This window comes from Sapajus apella, unplaced genomic scaffold (assembly GCF_009761245.1).
Source record: "Sapajus apella isolate SASKATOON/1434 unplaced genomic scaffold, GSC_monkey_1.0 scaffold14, whole genome shotgun sequence".
NCBI classification, from domain to species: Eukaryota; Metazoa; Chordata; class Mammalia; order Primates; family Cebidae; genus Sapajus; species Sapajus apella.
Window position 1 is genome coordinate 27398369 of NW_022436954.1, and position 17993 is coordinate 27416361.

Below are 17993 nucleotides of genomic sequence, written 5' to 3' on the forward strand. Positions count from 1 at the left end.
TAACAGGTTACATTTTTAAAAACTGTAAACATTGGAGTTTTGGATTTCTTATTGCTTTCCATTTGATTTTTTCTCCCTGTCATTTTATGTGTGTGGTAATAAAAAATAATTTTACATTTAGGATTTCGTAAGAGTGGAACACACCAGCCATGTATTGATTTGGGATAACACCAAAACAAGCTAGATGTAACTCTAGCAAATACTTTATTGGCTAATTGACCTCTGCTATTTCCATATTGGCTCCAAAGTTTGCATGATAATCCCCAAGTCCCAATAAGCTTTTTCTTGTTAACCTGTATAATAATGGAATCTGCTTACACATGATAGCATAAGCGAGAGGAGAGAGAAGAGAAGACCTTTTAGTTTGGAATGAAAATGAATTCATTTTCTTCAAGGACCTAACACTGCTTACAGTTTAACCTACTCATGTAGAAAATGTTCAAGAAATCCATAATTATCCATAGGAAAGTTACATTCAGTATGAAATATAATGCTTTTTTAAAAAATGTCTAATTCATAGGGTAACCAGCAGTGAGAACATGGCTCTATATATTGGGGAATGGTAAAGAATGAGGGAGAAAAAAATATATTCTTTGTAATTTGTCCTTCTGTGTAATGTGATTCACCCAACAGGTCTGATAGGGTTTTTCATTGCTTTTGGCATTGCTATGGGGAAGATGGGCGATCAGGCCAAGCTGATGGTGGAATTCTTCAACATTTTGAATGAGATTGTGATGAAGTTAGTGATCATGATCATGTGGTAAGTGGCCTTGTTCTTACTTCTTAGCAGTGGGATGAGAAAGCCTTGGGGGTCCCCAGAGGATACTGGAGCTCACCCTGCAGCAAAACCTTGGCGTGGGCTGATCAAATGTCTTCCCAGAAAGGCCTTGAGAAAGGGGTGAAAATATCTTTTTTGGAGCTTCCCTTAGAACAAGAGTAGGCAAATTATGCCCCTTGGGCCAAATCTAACCTACTGTCTCTGTTGTATAGCCAGCAAGTTGAGAGCAGGTTGTATATTGTTATGTAACTGTCTTAGGGCTGCTATAACAAAGTACTGAAGACTGGGTGGCTTAGAAACAACAGAAATTTCTTTCTTATGGTTCTGGAGGCTGGAAGTCCAAGATCAGGATGCCTGTATGGTTGGGCCTGATAAGGGCTTTCTTTCAGGTTGCAGCCCAACTTCTCATTGTATCCTCAATTAGAAAGATATTTATCTTTTTGTTTGAATTTTATTATAATTTTTTTGAGACAGGGCCTTACTCTGTTACCCAGACTGGAGTGCAGTGGTATGATCATGGCTCACCACAGCCTCAACCTCCCTCATTGCAGCATAAGTGATCCTTCCACCTCAGTGCCTCAAGTAGCTGGAACTGCTACAGGTGCACACTACTATGCCCAGCTAATTAATTTTTTTTTTTTTTTTTTTTGGTAAAGACGAGGATTTTACTATATTACTCAGGCTGATCTCAAACTTCTGGGCTTAGGTGATCTTCCCACCTAGGCCTCCCAAAGTGCTGAGATTACAGACATGAGCCACCTCGCTCAGCATGGAAAGAGATTCAGAAAGCTCTCTGGGGTCTCTTTTATCCAGGTATTGTCCTAGTCCTTTCCATGCACTATAATAAGATATCTTAAACTGAGTAATTTATCAACAATAGGAATTTACTTCTCACCCTTCTGGAGGCTGGCAAGTCCAAGAGCAAGACACTAGCAGATTTGGTATCTGTTGAGGGCCTATTCCTGGTAGTTGGCACCTTCATGTGTGTCCTCACGTGGTAGAAGGGGAAAACAGGCTCCCTCAAACATCTGTTATTAAGAGCACTGATTCCATTGAAGAGTGGAATTCCATTCTCATGACCTAATCACCTCCCAGATGGTTTACCTCTTAACACCCCGGCACTGGTGATTAAGTTTCAACATAAGGATTTGGGGGACATATGAATTCAACATATGAATTGTAGTTTTTGCCATTACTTTCAATGGCAAAAAACTCACTTACTTTTGTACCAACCTAATAATTAACTTGCCTAAGAATATTATAGCTAGGTAGAGAAAGAGCTGTAATTCATATTGGTATCAAAATTCTTGATACATAAGCAGGTAGATTTTTTGGTTTGAATTGTTAAACAATATTGTTTCCTCTTTATTTCACATGTGTTTATAGTCAGTGACTCTGAAATCGAGGGGAGCCTAGGAGAGCATGAGCATCTACTCTCGCTCATTATGGAAGCTCTGTCACCTTCAATTACTGGAAACTTCTGGTGTCCCATATCCATCAGACAGAAAGCTTTTTACTTGCCTTTGTTTCACATCCCTAGGATGGTCCTGTATGTCTGCCTAGAAAAAAAGTAAAACCACTCTCAGACCAAGTCACACCCGTGTTCTCTTTTCCACAGGAATTCTGGGTTACTGATTCCCCATCTCTGCATGTTACAGGATTACCCACCTTCTTTACCAAACCTCTGCTGATCCTTTTCCACTTTTCTGTAGGTGCCTTTCATGGAAATTCCAGCTGCTTTTTCTCTTCTTCCTTTCCTTGTCTCCCACCCCACCTCACAAGGGCAAAAATCTGTTCTTATTTTTTATCTCCACAAACCAAACATGGTGATGTGCCTGTAGTCAATTGTTACTAAAACATTAGGAATGAGTGGGTTAGCTGAAAGCTCCAAGATTTCAGATCAAGAAGATGTTCCTCACTATTTCATGAATGATATTTAACAGGCCTGGCTTGTTCAGATCATTGTTTTATGGTGCTTTTAAAACACAGAAAGGTTGCTAGTAAAATAACATGTTCTCTTTTATGACTGTACTGATTCTTCAGCTTCCCAGGCAATGCTAGATTTCTGAATATTTCTTTTGTATGAAGAGTTGGTAATATGGTAGTGTAGTAAAACGTATTTTAAGTTCTTCAGATTCATCTGAGTCTGTTGAGAGTTTAGTACGTGACAATACACAATGCAGAGTAAGTATCTTGCTTAAACATTAGAATCTTCCATTGTTTCCTAGAATTTCTAGTAAATTATGCATCCTTACTCCAAATATGCAGCAGATATTTCTGTAATATGATGCCAGTAACATGGGCAATGTGTGTCCTTCCTACATCCATACCAATGTGATTTTCACTAAATCCTTGCAGGAAAGGGAATCTTACAGGACATCAGATGAGTCAGTGAGATTAAGTGTAGCCTCCCTTCTACCCAGGGATGGAGGGTAGTGGTATGAATTAAGAAGCTTCCCAGTCATTGAAACCAGAACTCCTAAATACTTATTATCATCTTGGGAGGTAAAAAGTGGTTGTGAGGCAGGAATAAGACCTTAGAATGATTTCTGACAGCCGTTTGGTTACCTCATCTAGGCTCATAGTCAGGAGGATGTCACATGACATGAGATGCCGATTGTACACATTTCTTTAATTCTTTCGCCACTTTGTCAGAATCAGTATTTGCTAATGATGTGTATAAGAAGGTTCTGGATAAAATAGTCAACTACTTTTTGACCCCTCAAAGCTTAAAAAAGCAGAATTCTTTTGAATTCTTTTCAATGTAGCAGTTACAATAATAATTATAGCAAAATATAGGATTATAATAATTATATAATGTAATTATAGTATGATACATATTAATATATATGTATATATAATATAATATGTATATATTAATATATAATATGTATGTATATTAATATATATATACATATTATATATCACAATATATTGTGATATATAATTATAAACTAAAATTATTTATTAACTTCTTGCTATATGTTCAGTACTATTTCAGTTACAGTACATGTACTAACCCATTTATTATTGAGAAAATTATTATTAAATAACTTAAATGTACCAAATTCCTGCTAAATACTTAATATTATTCCAATTATTTCACATACATTAGCTCATCTATTCTTCACAATAGTACCGAACAAAAATAGGTGCTTTTGTTAACCCATTTACCAAATGAGAAAACTAAGCACAGAGGCTTACTTGTCCAATGTTACGGAACTGTACAGAAATGATACCTACATTAAGTCTTTTTTTTACTTCAGACTAGATTGAATCCAGGATCCTCCTATTGCAAGCTGTGTGACGTTAGGCAAGTTAGGCACACTCTAAACCTCAAGATTCTGATCTGTAAAATGGGATGATTATAGAATACATGGCATAGGTTGCTATGAGAATTAAAACTTTGACCAGGGCTGGATGCAGTGGCTCACACCTGCAATCCCAGCACTTTGGGAGGCCAAGGCGGGAGGATCACGATGTCAGGAGTTCAAGACCAGCCTGACCAACATGGTGAAACTCCAGCTCTACTAAGAATACAAATATTAGCTGAACATGGTGGCAGACACCTGTAATCCCAGCTACTCAGGAGGCTGAGGCAGGAGACTCGCTTGAACCTGGAAGATGGAGGTTGCAGTGAGCCGAGATGGCGCCACTGCATTCCAGCTGGGGGAAAAGTGAGACTCCTTCTCAAAAAAAAGAAAAAAAAAAAAGACTGACCAACAGTCATGAAGTATCTTCTTTGTGCTGGAAACTAAGCACTTTACATGGATTAGTATTATAGTAACAGCTGTTTGCTGTTACTTGATTATCATCAGTTTCAATCCATATCCTTTGCATCTCTGTGTTCATGAATTCTTTCAGAAGCCTGAAAACCCCTTAATTTTTGTATGATTTTCATATCCTCATTTTCTTATGAAGTTATTTAAATTTTTTTTTTCAAAATTTGAAAAACTTAAACAGAAAGTAAAATGTTTCATAATCTTACCCCTATAAAAACATAAAGTAAGAAGTAAAATCTCTGCCTACTCTTCCAATTTCTTCTTCCAATAAACCACCATCAATCCACACTGTTAAAGAAAAAAACTATTAAATGACATTTGTTAAAGCACAGTAGGGCAGATTTTATTCAGGACCATTGCAGTGATCGCAGGGGCTGCAGCAATGGAATTTTGCAGTGGGGGAGAGGGATTGGGCTCACTTGCAAGTACAACATGAGCAAGTGGGAATTTATAGCCATGGAGCAAGGTGGGGGCAGTGCATGGTCTGGAGTAAGAAGGATTCTGGCTAAACCAGACCCACAGGATTCTTGCTGAAGGCCAGAGGGTGACCAGACATCACCTGAAGAACCTGATCAGATATTGAGGGTGATCAGATTTTAAGGGTGGGGCTTCTTGCTAATCGGACTTAGCAGTGTTTTGCTAAACTGGATTTTATAAGGTTTAGCAAAGAGCCCAGAAGAAGGTTCAGAAGCCTAACTGAAGTTTAGTCAAACAAAGAATCTTTGTCAATCCATCCATTTTTTTTCATTCAATAAATATTCTATTCTGTGCAGGCAATGATTTTAGGTACTGGTGATATAATGGTGAATAAGACAGAGAAAGGTTCTGGCCCTCATGGAGCTTATATTTCCAGGGAAGGGGGAGAGGGAAAACCAAAAGTGAGCAAGTGGGAGCAAATTGTCTTTGTAGCACTTATTACTAATTCAAATAGTAACAAATACCATGAAATAGTGAGCAATAGTGACGAGGGGAGAAGTAATGGGCCACATGGCACTATCTGGGAAGGTGACCTTTCATGAAGACCTGCAGAGTGAACCAAGCAACCTGGTGAAGAACTGAGGGGAGAATGTTCCAGGGAGAAGAAGTGGCAGGGAAAGGCTTTTGAGGATCAGAACAAAGGTCTAAAGAGGCTGGAGTGTGGTTGGTAAAAGGGGGCAAAAGGAGGTGAAGCTGGAGAGGTTGGCAGGAGGCAGATCCCCCAGGGTCCTGTAGCCCACCTTGATGGGTTGAAATTTCATTTACTTGCAAAAGGAAGTCCCTGGAGGAACAATAAGCCTGGAGGCTGTACAGACCGCTTTTCACTCTGTCTTGATGAAGCGTTCTAATCCCCAAATGGCAACTTTTGACAAAAATCACTTTTTGGGTAGCTGGAACACCTATCCCTAAATGGATTTGGAAAAATGGAGATTTGTGATATTTTCGGACCATGGACAGCACCTTTCAGCAACTCTGGGAATGTGTGTTTAGCTCTGTTGATAAACCATTGGAAATGTGTGGGACAGAACCAGAGGGGCTTCACAGCAGGGCTGAGAAAGTCCCTCAGCTTACCCCCACTGTAAATGCCTGTCCCATCATCTGTCCCAGGCCTGAAAACCTCAAATGAATTATTCCAGTCAGTTAAGACCACAAAGATCCTGAAGAAATTGGAGGTAAGGTAAATGGTTTCCAAAAGGTCACCAAGTAATATCTGCATTTCATCAGTGGCAGTCAAGATTTTTGTTTTCTTGGAATACTGGTTTTCAAAAACATCAGAATTACCTGAGGAGCTTGTTTAAATTATAAATGCCCCAAGGCCAGCTCCAGGACATTTTGACTCCATAGGTATGTGGTAAGCCCCAGGAATCACATTGTTAACAGGAAGCTGGGAGTTTCTGACGCAAGGACATGGATTGAATTCTAGGTAGCTTGCCTGCTATAGATGAGTAGGTGTTTGTGGAGTCCTGGGAGGGGGATCTTGGTGGGACCCTTAGGCTGGCAAGGGCTGAGGGACAAAGTGGGTGGAGGTTAGAATGGACACAGTGTAGGAAAAAGATTCCACAGGCCAGTCCTAGATGAATTTGTGGACTTGAAAACAGAGAACAGGACCAGCCTAAGAGCAGCATGGGACCCATTTCCTCTCCCTAGCTCTCTAGTCATTTCTTTCTAATGTGGAAACTGGACCAACAATCACTAGGCATTATTTGGCTTCAGAACTCTCCGTGAAGCCCTCAGCCTCTTTATGTACTTTGGTTTGTGGTTTGGATTGTTGGCCTCATCTCAGAAGCTTTGAGTGGTAGCCTTGGGTGCTGGGCATTTGCCCTTCCTTTTCCATAGAATGCCATTTTCAGTGAGATAATTCATTGAATGGAAACCCAGGAACCTGAAAGCTCTAGTTTCAGAGTGAGGGCCTAAGTTATTTGTTTTAAAAATGGGTGCAGTTGGTCAGCCACACCTGGAATTCCAGCGCTCTGGGAGGCAGAGACCGGAGGATTGCTTGAGGCCAGGAATTTGAGACCAGCCTGAGAAAAATAGTGAGACCCCCATCTCTACAAAAATAAAAATAAACAAAAATTAGCTGAGAGTGGTGGCATACACATGGCCACCATTCTCAGGCTGAGGCAGGAGGATTGCTTGAGCACAGGAGGTCGAGGTTATAGCAAGACGTGATTGCACTACTGAGCTCCAGCCTGGCTAACAGAGCAAGAAAATAAAAATTAAAAATAATAATAAATAAATAAAACAAAAATAGGCATAGGAAAGTAACGACCCTAAAAGACTTCACAGAACAAAGGCTCTTTCCTTCTTCTACTTAATGCTCAGACCAGTCCCAGAGATCAAGGTGTTTGGGTTAGCAAGTGCTTCTGCTTGCCGTATTTATAAACCCTAACACTTCACTTTCTGGCCTTTGATTAACACTCTCCACTTATAATAGAAGCTCATGCTTTTCCCAGCTGGCTAAGTGCCCCAGAGGTAAACTGTTACCTCTCTCTAGTCCATCTGTCTGTGGCTCAAATGCATTCTCCAGGAGAAGCTATAGCTAGTCTTTTTTTAGCCAAGAGCCTTGAAAGCATTTTCTCTCCATTCTACAAATTGCTTGTCCCAGGAGAGAAGGAAAATTGAATGGCACACAAAACAGCTTATATTTGTGCTTTTCTGGACATCTTTAAAAGGTTCTTGGTGCTTAGTAAAGAATTGACATCTTGTTTTATGAAGATAAATGCTTTTGGGCTTTATAGGAAGGTGCATTCTGCTTAGTTATTTACTGTCCCAGTGAACAAAGGGCTGGTTCCTGAGACTACCTTGATAATTTATGAGATGTGCGACTATGGGCACACCAGCAGAATATAAACTGGTGAGAGAGCCAAGGGTTTAATGACATGAGCACAGGTTTGTCTCAGACTCCCTAATGTCTAGGGAAGCAGTCTTCAAACTTGGCCAGCCTGCACCCCACAGAAAGGAAACGTAGAAGCTTCAGGCCAGATGCTCATATGGGAAGAGAGCAGCTATGCCAATGTTTAACTAATTTGTGTCAGCTACAAATCAGTTCCTTCAGGATTAGGTTCCTCTTGAGAGAATATTTTGCTATAAAATCATCTTGCAATTGGGATCCCATGAGATGTTCTCAAAAGTATCATTATCTCAGACTTATTAAGCATGAGCGATGAGAGGACATGGGATACATGTGTGAAAACAGAACCTACAAAGAATTCCTTTGTCAGGACTCGGAGAATTAATGGTACTGACAGAGATGCGAGAGGGGTTCTTAGCAGCATACATATATGCGTGCTCAAAACTTTAATCCTCGCAACATCTCCATAAGGTTGTAGTTAGCTGCTCTGAGCCTTGACATCCAGCTGTGTAAAATGAGAATAAGCCATAGTCACATACTAATAGCTGACAAGTGACGAGATGAGCACCATGTCTTATGTAGTCATCATACATGTGTCTCTCATCTACTCTTCACTTTTTTCTTTAACCCAGGAAAGTGTTTTCTCCAGGCACAATTGCAAGTCTGTATAGATCTTACAATTACAGCAGCGTTTCCTGACTCCCTGACCCCTGCTGGAAGCCTTATCTGGGGACTTCATTTTCCCCATAGTCTGTCTCTTAAGTATGTTAATTTTTAATAAGGTATCAGCCTTCCCACAAATATTTTTATGTTAGCCAGAAACTGTCACAGGCTGAACAAATTCATGCCCTAACAACACCATTCTGGATAATAAAGGATTTTAGCAAATACGGGAAGAACATATTCGGGTTGAGAGAGAAAATAGTTAGCTTTCCCAAGAGTGAGTAGTTTCCAAACTCTTTATGAAGTAATAATAAGGTAGAACTATAACATAACTTTATATAGGATAAATTAATATATGGTAAATTGCTTATCTACAAAGAGCTGTGATTGCTCACTAAGCGGAAGTGGTTTATCTTGGTTGGGAAAATCCCCCATTTGGGAGTTTCACAGACCTGAGATTTTTCTCTCATTTCCTGGTTTCCTGGTCTTGGGCTGATTAAGCTTAACTTAACTGAGGTTAAGCTTTTCTTAACCTCAGTTTCTTTATTTGCCTACGAGTTGTGGTAAGAATTAAGTGACGAACTGTGTGTGCAGCTCTCACTATAGTGCTTAAAACACAATGAAAGTAGCCGGCATTGTATGGAAAAAATACTTTCAGACTTAGAAGTCATAAAACCACCTTTCTCTAAATGTATATTTTGGCTCAGATGGCTTCCTTGTTTCTCTCTCTGTCTCTCTCTCTCTTACTCTCTCTCTCGTTTTAATATATTCCCTATCTTCCAAGGTAAAAACAATGCAAATTTACGAATTCCAGTTTATAGCTTTCTAAACAGCTCAAAAGTTATTCCCAAATTTCTAGGAAAGAACTGAAGAACCCAAATCAAACCAAGATTCCCAGAGACACACCTGGGTCTCTCAGCGTTGAACTTGATGGTAAAGCTAAAAGATGGTCTCTCCTTTATTCCTAGAATTCACCTTAGCAACAGAGTTTGCCTTTGGACTTTTCATCAGAGCAGGTGCCACTGGATTCACAAAACAGATTTTGGTTAAGGAAGTTGATATAAAGTAAAAAATATCATCTATAAAATCTCATGACCCTCTCTCTCAGCAAAGCTCTTTTTTTGTGTGCAGAAAAGCCAAGTGTTTTCCTCAGGGTGAGGTATAGAGGAGGCCCAGGCTCTGAATCCCATAATGATCTCTTCATTGCTGTTTTTCCCTTTTGTGTTTTTCAGGTACTCTCCCCTGGGTATCGCCTGCCTGATCTGTGGGAAGATCATTGCAATCAAGGACTTAGAAGTGGTTGCTAGGCAGCTGGGAATGTACATGGTAACAGTGATCATAGGCCTCATCATCCACGGGGGCATCTTTCTCCCCTTGATTTACTTTGTAGTGACCAGGAAAAACCCCTTCTCCTTTTTTGCTGGCATTTTCCAAGCTTGGATCACTGCTCTGGGCACCGCTTCCAGGTAGAGAACAAAAGAAATCACCTTTCTCTTTATTCACTCTTTTGCCCTCTTTACCACTTCTTGTTTCTTAAAACTCTCCCATCACAAAGTTCAATAAGAGCACTTGGCACACATTACTAAGATCTTTTGGAAAAGGTGAATGCTTTGAATTTTTGGCTCCTTCTAGGAACTTCCGAGCCTTCTGATGAACATTTTTGCTGCTTTGCAACTATATTGGAAATATGATCTCACATTAAATTTTTCAGATAAATGCATGCTATTGGTTTGCATGCCTAATTTACCACTTGTATCATTCATTTAGTTTTAAATATTTTCCAAAGGGAGTTTGACAGGATGCTTTTCAATTAATATTTCACCTGTGATTTGGAAAATGCTATCACAGAATATTATTCTGAAGATTTTGGCAAATAAATTTTCAGAAGTAGGAGAATAGCTTTTACAAAGTAAATGGTATGTTAGGTGAGATTTTTCTAACAAACAAAATTCAGCCAAGTCTTTGACCTCAATATGAACCTCTAATGGATTATCTTTCCCCGGAGTTAATTTGGCATTGATGAAGAATCAGTTCCCCATATATTACCTAGTTCCAGTGCCTAGAAAGCCAAAGAGGACCCCAGAGATATGCAGAGAAAAATCATTTTTTGGAATATTATCTTGGACTGAATCTAACAAAAACAACCCAGAAAATGAACAAGAAGAAATACGTAAGAAATGACTTACAACTGGGCCGGGTGCTGTGGCTCATGCCTGTAATCCCAGCACTTTGAGAGGCCGAGGCAGGCAGATCGCTTGAGGTCAGGAGTTTGAGACCAGCCTGGCTAACATGGTGAAACCCTGTCTCTACTAAAAATACAAAAATTAGCTGGGGGCATTGGCAGTTTTCTGCAGTCCCAGATACTCAGGAGTCCGTGGCAGGAGAATAGCTTGAGGCGGAGGTTGCAGTGAGCTGAGGTTGTACCACAGCACCCCAGGCTGGGCAACAAAGTGAGGTTCCATCAAGAAAGAAAGAAAAGGAAGAAAAGAAAGAAAAGAAGGAAGGGAGGAAGGGAGGGAGAGAGAAGAGGAGAGGAGCGGAGAAGAGAGGAGAGGAGGGAAAAAGAGAGAAAGAGGGAGGAAAGGAAGGAAAGAAGGAAGGAAGGAAGGAAGGAAGGCCTTACAATTGAGAATTTTTAAGACTAGTGTTTTATTTTCAGCTTGCAATCATTGCTTTATTTCTGTACACATATTCTTGGGTCACAAAACTAAGACTGAATCATAAAACAGGTGGCAGGAAGGGAAGCAAATTCTGAAACCCATAGTTCATCGTCAGGTTCTTGCTGCAGAACCTGTGCCCATGCGCTGCCAGTGAGCTGCCACTCCATGACACAGCAGGGCCTGCTGCTCCACAGCTACTGAACAGTCAGGTTTCCCTTAAGCGACCTAACAGACCAATGATGGTGACCACCTGGAAAGTCAAATTAAATTTGCATCTTGCCAACCAAAGAGGATTCGGCGCTAGTAGAAAATGGGGTTTCAGGCAAAGCTGGAATATATACAATCTTAGAGATCTAGATTCTGCACCCAGTTTCCAAAGATGAGGGAAAATACTTCAAAATTTTCTTCTTTGTTTTATAAATTTCCCATGACTAAGTATCTCCATACAGATCTTCTCCATTTGGAAAAAAAAAGTTGGGGTGGGGGGGAACAACCTGGTTTTTAATTGTATTTTTGTTTTCTGGTTATGAACCTGGTATCTCATACTTTATCTCCTATGAGGCTCGTAACCAAAAAACAAAAATAAAATTAAATTTCTGCAGGCTGATTGTGAAAAAGTTCAGGCAGTTAATACAATTTTGAGGAAGCAAATGAGCTTTGCCGATTATTCTACAACCTGGTGATAACTGGTCATAACCTTTTAATTAGTCATTAGTTATATACCTTTCCAGCTCTTAGTATGTATATATGTGTGTGTGTGTGTGTGTGTGTGTGTGTATAATTTTATAAACAGCTTTTTTTTTTATTGGTCAACATATCATAAAAGTTATATCCACTGCAATAGACTCTACGACTATTTTTTAAACTGCAAAATAATTCTCTGTATGTACTGCAGTGCAAACCCCACCCCATCCCAACCTCAGTGATGTTATACATTTAAGGCATGTCCATTAAACAAGGCTGTGACAAACATCCTTACACATACATCTCTGCAAGTTTGTATGATGATCCCCTCAGGATAAGTGGAATTTCGGAGTCAAATGATATGCACATTGACGGTTTTGAAGCACGTTGCCAGGTTGCTATTCAGAAAAATTTATTATTTTATGTTCCCATTAACTGGGGTTTGGGGGTGTGCCCTTCCCCGCTTCTTTGCCAGCTCTGGATACTACCGGCCACTTTAACGCTTTTCAATCCCATTGGTGAAAAGTAATCTCCTGACATATGCATATCTGTACTTCTCTTTCCCTTCCCCTTTCCCCTGCCTTGAGAATTGTTTGTGAACTTGGTCATTTTCCTGTTGGGGTATCTGTCCCTTCCTGACTGATTTTTAAGCTCTCTTTTTGTATACGAATATTAGCTTATGTGCCACTCGTTGCCAATAATCCTCCTCTTCCCTCGACATTTGTCTTAAAAAGTTACTGTGCTTTTTTGCCTCTAGAAGTTTTAAATTTGTACTTAGTCAAGCTGTCAATACTTTTCTTTAGAATTTAGAATTTAGATTTTGCTGAGGAATAGTTTCCACAAGTTAATACAATATGACTTTTTATTTTTTTCCAATATCTTTATGGTTTAAATCTTTATTTCAAAAATATTATTGTTATTTTCTTTTGAATGACTAGACCATTTATTTCAGTAACTTTATAAGACAAGGTGAATCTTAAGGGGATTTGGATGGCCCAAATTTGTATTTAAATCAGAGACAAATGCTCAGATTATCCAACCAAGGCTGCAAATCTGAGACCAATTTCTTCTCCTAACCTTGTATTTCATTTGGAAAAAAAAAATGTGGTTTTAATCTTTAGTTAAAATGTGGCTTTTGCCTGGATGTGGAATTTCTTTTTTTAAAAGGCCGTGTGGCATGAGTCATGTACTGAAAATTAACTCAAGGTTTCTTTGCCGTTGTGGTCACAAAGAAGAAAAAAAAAGTGCAAAACCCAGTGACAGCCCACTAAATATCCTTCCTGCCTCCTCGACCCTTGTATGGAATAAAAATGTTGCGGGTAGTTGACAGACTTTTCTCAATGGTTCCAGAGGCTGGTGTCAGGGAGGACAGATGGAGGGGTGGCCTGAGACTGACTGTCTTCATCCCTCCAACTTCAGTGCAGGCTGTTTAATATGGAAAAAAATAAGCATTTCAAATATCTCATGGTTATTATTAGCAGCATTTGAAGACTGTCACATGTCCATGGAGGCAGAAGCCAAAAAAACAACGTGGAATGTCAGCCCATCCACACAGGAAAGCTTGAAATTAAAATTCTCAAGTCCTAGTTTGATCGGGTGGGTGGGTTTTTTAAGACACAAAGAGATCCTGTCCGGTAGAGAAATAGAAGATATTTTTATGCCTTACCAGTCATTTTCCCCAGTCTACTTAATTGTCCAAAGACCATTTGATGACATTTTGGAAAAATGAATGCAATAATAAATATACATGTATTCCAGCAATCCCAGATGTGTCCTTAGATTTGAGAATTCTTGCAATTGAGAATCCTGGCCACCAACCATAACTGAGCAGTCCTCTGAGACCAGTCCTGGTGCCCTGGCAACCCTTCGAAAGGGCCCAGGAAAGGGTTGGGTAAGAGGAAGAAAGGGACACTGACCTCTCATTGAGACAACAAGCCAGGTCTGATGGCATCCCCTGCATGCGAATGAGGCCAGACTCCAACTTTGCCCTGGGTTTACAAGATTTTAATTATGAGATGTCCCCCAACAAACATTTCTTCTTCCTACTCAAGACCAAGAAGGAGATATGAGGCAGACCCCTGTCCTGAAATCACAAAGAATGTTCTGGTAAGATAAATCTGGCTCTCCTAAGGTTGCTTTAGGAGCTTGTGGGCCAGTGGTTTGATAAGATGCACATCTGGGCATCCCTAATTTTAGGGCTTCTGATTCATTGGTTCTGGATAGGTCCTGGAATCTTCATTTAGCTTCCCTGAAGCAGATGGTCTTCTCTGACTCTTTGAGAAACCAAGACTTCTACAGGGATCTATGTCCAGCTTAGTCACTAATTCTGACCAGTAGAAGGAGGGAACTTTGACAAAAGCTGTAAATGCAAGAGAGAAAACACCTCCAAATGTTGCCTGCATTGCAGGTTTTCTAATTCACTTTGCTAAAATTTGAACAGAAAAAAGTCAAGCAGATGGACCATGAAGCACTCCCATGGCAGTTTGAGGGTTCTGCATTGCTTTCTACATAAACTTTGCAGCAAATCCACTCACCCTCCCATGCACTTCTATCCACATGGAAATAATATTCTGGCCTTTATTTTTATTGGTCTCCAATTTTGAAGACATATGAACATGTCAGGAATTCTGGCCTTTGAGGCTGGGTCATGTGGCCATGAATTCACATTCCAGGCCTGGGAGGAGTGGGGAGTGAAGTCACTTTATATTTAATCTTTGATTTGCTATCGAGCACGTGCTTTCCCTCCATGCCATTGAAGTGACTGTAGAATTGGATGACAAGCTTATATTGGGGAGTTGGACTATCTGTGAGTTTCCCCAGTGAATTTCTCAAATCTCAGGTTCATGCTGAAGGGTGCTGGACATGTTTATTGTTGTAAAAATTAGTAAGCCCAGGTTAGGGCAATTTCCAGGGAGTGGATGCAATCCATGTATTCATTTTATTAGAAACAGCATTTCTAGCATGAAATTATGGGTTATTCAAAAATCACTCATCCCATTTTACTGCTGATAGCTGATTCTTTTCTGACATAGGTGGTTTTTTTTTTGGTTGGTTTTTTTTTTTTTTTTTTTTTTTTTTTTCTTGCAACCCAATTAATGTGGGCAATCAGATGCACTTCAATATCAAATCCAAGATGGAAACAGTGGCAAAAAGAAAAAAAAACTTGAAGTTCTGAGTATATCTCCAAAACCAGAACCAATGAAAATATTTTTCTGCCGAATAGCATCTTAATAAGACTGAATTTGAGCCCCCAACTCACCAGTTTTTAATTTGGCTCCAGACACCGCTTTTTTGCATGTTACATTGTTTGACTGAAACAAAACAAGAAGAACTTCAACATGGCATTCCAGTTTGTGCCTTGTCCTGCTTCTCTAAAGTGGACATCACCCTGACTCTCTCTTTCTCTTTGTACTCAGTGCTGGAACGTTGCCTGTCACCTTCCGTTGCCTGGAAGAAAATCTGGGGATTGATAAGCGTGTGACTAGATTTGTCCTTCCTGTTGGAGCAACCATTAACATGGATGGTACAGCCCTTTACGAAGCTGTGGCCGCCATCTTTATAGCCCAAATGAATGGTGTTGTGCTGGATGGAGGACAGATTGTGACTGTAAGGTGAGGAGGGTGGGGTGAAACACAAAAACAACCTTCTACCCTGTTCGCCCTCCACACTAACTCCATGTGACAGAGGCCACTTGAATTTCAGTTCTGCTAGTGGAAGACGATGAAGGTAATAAAATAAGAGGAATTATTGGCCGCCTTCAAAGGGAAAAGATTGTGACAAGAAAAAAGACTCTTATTACTACTGCCTGTTTGTATTGCACATGTCAACTTGCTTTAGAAATTGGATACTATTTGATTTTTAGCAATCCTGTGATGTAGGCAGGGTAATTTATTTGCCCATTTAATAGACGAAGAAACTCAGGCACCAAGAGGCATGGTAGTTTGTCCATGGCTACAGCATGACTGTGAGTAAAGTCGACATCAGTAATGATCTGGCAGGACTGTAACAGGCTGACATCAGCTGACTCGGGATCCAATTTTTGTTTGACTAAAATATGCCTTCAATAGTCCATCATCAGAGGGTGATGGCAGAAATGACAAAATACTGGAAGAGATTCCCCAATATGACATATAAGATTTTATTACAAATAAATAGCACATAGTTTTGCTTTTACTAAAGCCATTTTTATTTATGTGCATTCATCATTTTAAAAATTCAGAAGGGGCCGGGCGCGGTGGCTCACGCCTGTAATCCCAGCACTTTGGGAGGCCGAGGCGGGTGGATCACGAGGTCAAGAGATCGAGACCATCCTGGTCAACATGGTGAAACCCTGACTCTACTAAAAATACAAAAAAATTAGCTGGGCATGGTGGTGCGTGCCTGTAATCCCAGCTACTCAGGAGGCTGAGGCAGGAGAATTGCCTGAACCCAGGAGGCGGAGGTTGTGGTGAGCCGAGATCGCGCCATTGCACTCCAGCCTGGGTAACAAGGGCGAAACTCCGTCTCAAAAAAAAAAAAAAAAAATTCAGAAGGAACATTTTCCTAAGAGAGCATTAAAAACACATTGCTTCACCGTAAACTTAAAGATCACACCTACTGGCCAAGCCAACACTTCAGTTCCTTATTTATAGGTTAAGTCATTGAAAATATCAGTCCTCAACCCATTCAATGTTATACAGGCATTGTAGCATGAAATGAAGCTCTTTGCAATCATCATTTTAATATTAGCACTCTCAACCCATCTCAACATTTCAATTAAGCCAGAAGCCAATTTCTGCCTTAACTTATGCCATATCCCTGCTCTCAGTCTCAATATCCTCATCTATAAATAAGGAAGGTATTCTGAATTTGTGGCTGCAAGTTGGTAGTTCATGGATGGACTCCCAGCCCAGAGTGTTGCTTTGTTTGCCTTGAAGTACTTTGTAAAAGATTAGAAATTTATCCTTTTATAAGATGGCGGCCCCTCGGTTTCCTACAGTCTCCCCTGCTCCCTATTACGTATGCCTAGTCTGCTGCACCTGTCACCACAGCTTGGCCCTTTAGGACATGGGAGTTTGTCAGTCTCGGACTCAACAATTTATAAGTTTTATTTCCCCTCTCAGATTCTATAGGATCAGAAAACATAGGGAGTAAGTGGGTCACATTCTGTGTGACAGGTATACTTGTAGTAGAAAGAGAATTCCAAATATTAGAATAGTCCAGACCTGGGCGATTCAGTTCAGAAAATGAATGAGGTAGTCACTGGAATACACTTTCATCCTCCATCATGATAACCACACCACTCTTTCGGTTCTTCTGAGGTGGCAGACTCTTTCCATACATTTTCCATACATTGCTTTGAACATGCCCAGCATTCCTGAAGAGAAGGGAGAGTCATTACTCCCATTTTACAGAGGAGACCTGTGAGGCTCAGAGAAATTATCCGACAAACCTAGTTCTCATGGCTGTGGGTGCCAGAGGCATGAGTCAAATGTCTATTCCACAGTTTACCTCTTCCAACCATAGGTCATTTCTGCTTTCTGACTGTGACTCAAAAAAATACATTAGAATAGTATTTTTATTGACATTTTTTCCGTTGGGCATTAGAAAAGGCAATATGTTTTTGGTTCCAGCTAAGGCACTTGCCTCTTTCTCCCACTCCAAACCCCAGGCAGCACTGTCAACCTCTATATTAGAAACTTTGGTAATAAACTGATGCCTGGTTGGCTCATGTTATTCAACAGTCTATTCTCCCGTAGGCCCTTGGTGGGCTAGGCCCACTCTTAAGAAGGCCCATTTCTCTTAGGAAACAATCTCTCCTAAAAGGCAGTGCCGGCCTGGCGCGGTGGCTCAAGCCTGTAATCCCAGCACTTTGGGAGGCCGAGGCGGGTAGATCACAAGGTCAAGAGATCGAGACCATCCTGGTCAACATGGTGAAACCCCGTCTCTACTAAAAATACAAAAAATTAGCTGGGCATGGTGGTGCGTGCCTGTAATCCCAGCTACTCAGGAGGCTGAGGCAGGAGAATTGCCTGAACCCAGGAGGCAGAGGTTGCGGTGAGCCGAGATCGTGCCATTGCACTCCAGCCTGGGTAACATGAGTGAAACTCCGTCTCAAA

The 17993-nt window shown here is 40.4% G+C and overlaps 1 protein-coding gene across 3 annotated transcripts in view; it reads left to right on the forward strand.

Moving 5' to 3' along the window:
- The window catches only part of SLC1A2 (solute carrier family 1 member 2), a 164617-nt gene that overhangs the window by 112167 nt on the left and 34457 nt on the right, over positions 1-17993 (forward strand). For all 3 annotated transcript variants that reach the window (XM_032283564.1, XM_032283562.1, XM_032283563.1), the window contains exons 6-8: positions 634-760; positions 9784-10017; positions 15312-15506. In XM_032283564.1, the coding sequence (XP_032139455.1) occupies positions 634-760; positions 9784-10017; positions 15312-15506 (556 nt within the window). The remainder of the gene's footprint in view (positions 1-633; positions 761-9783; positions 10018-15311; positions 15507-17993) is intronic.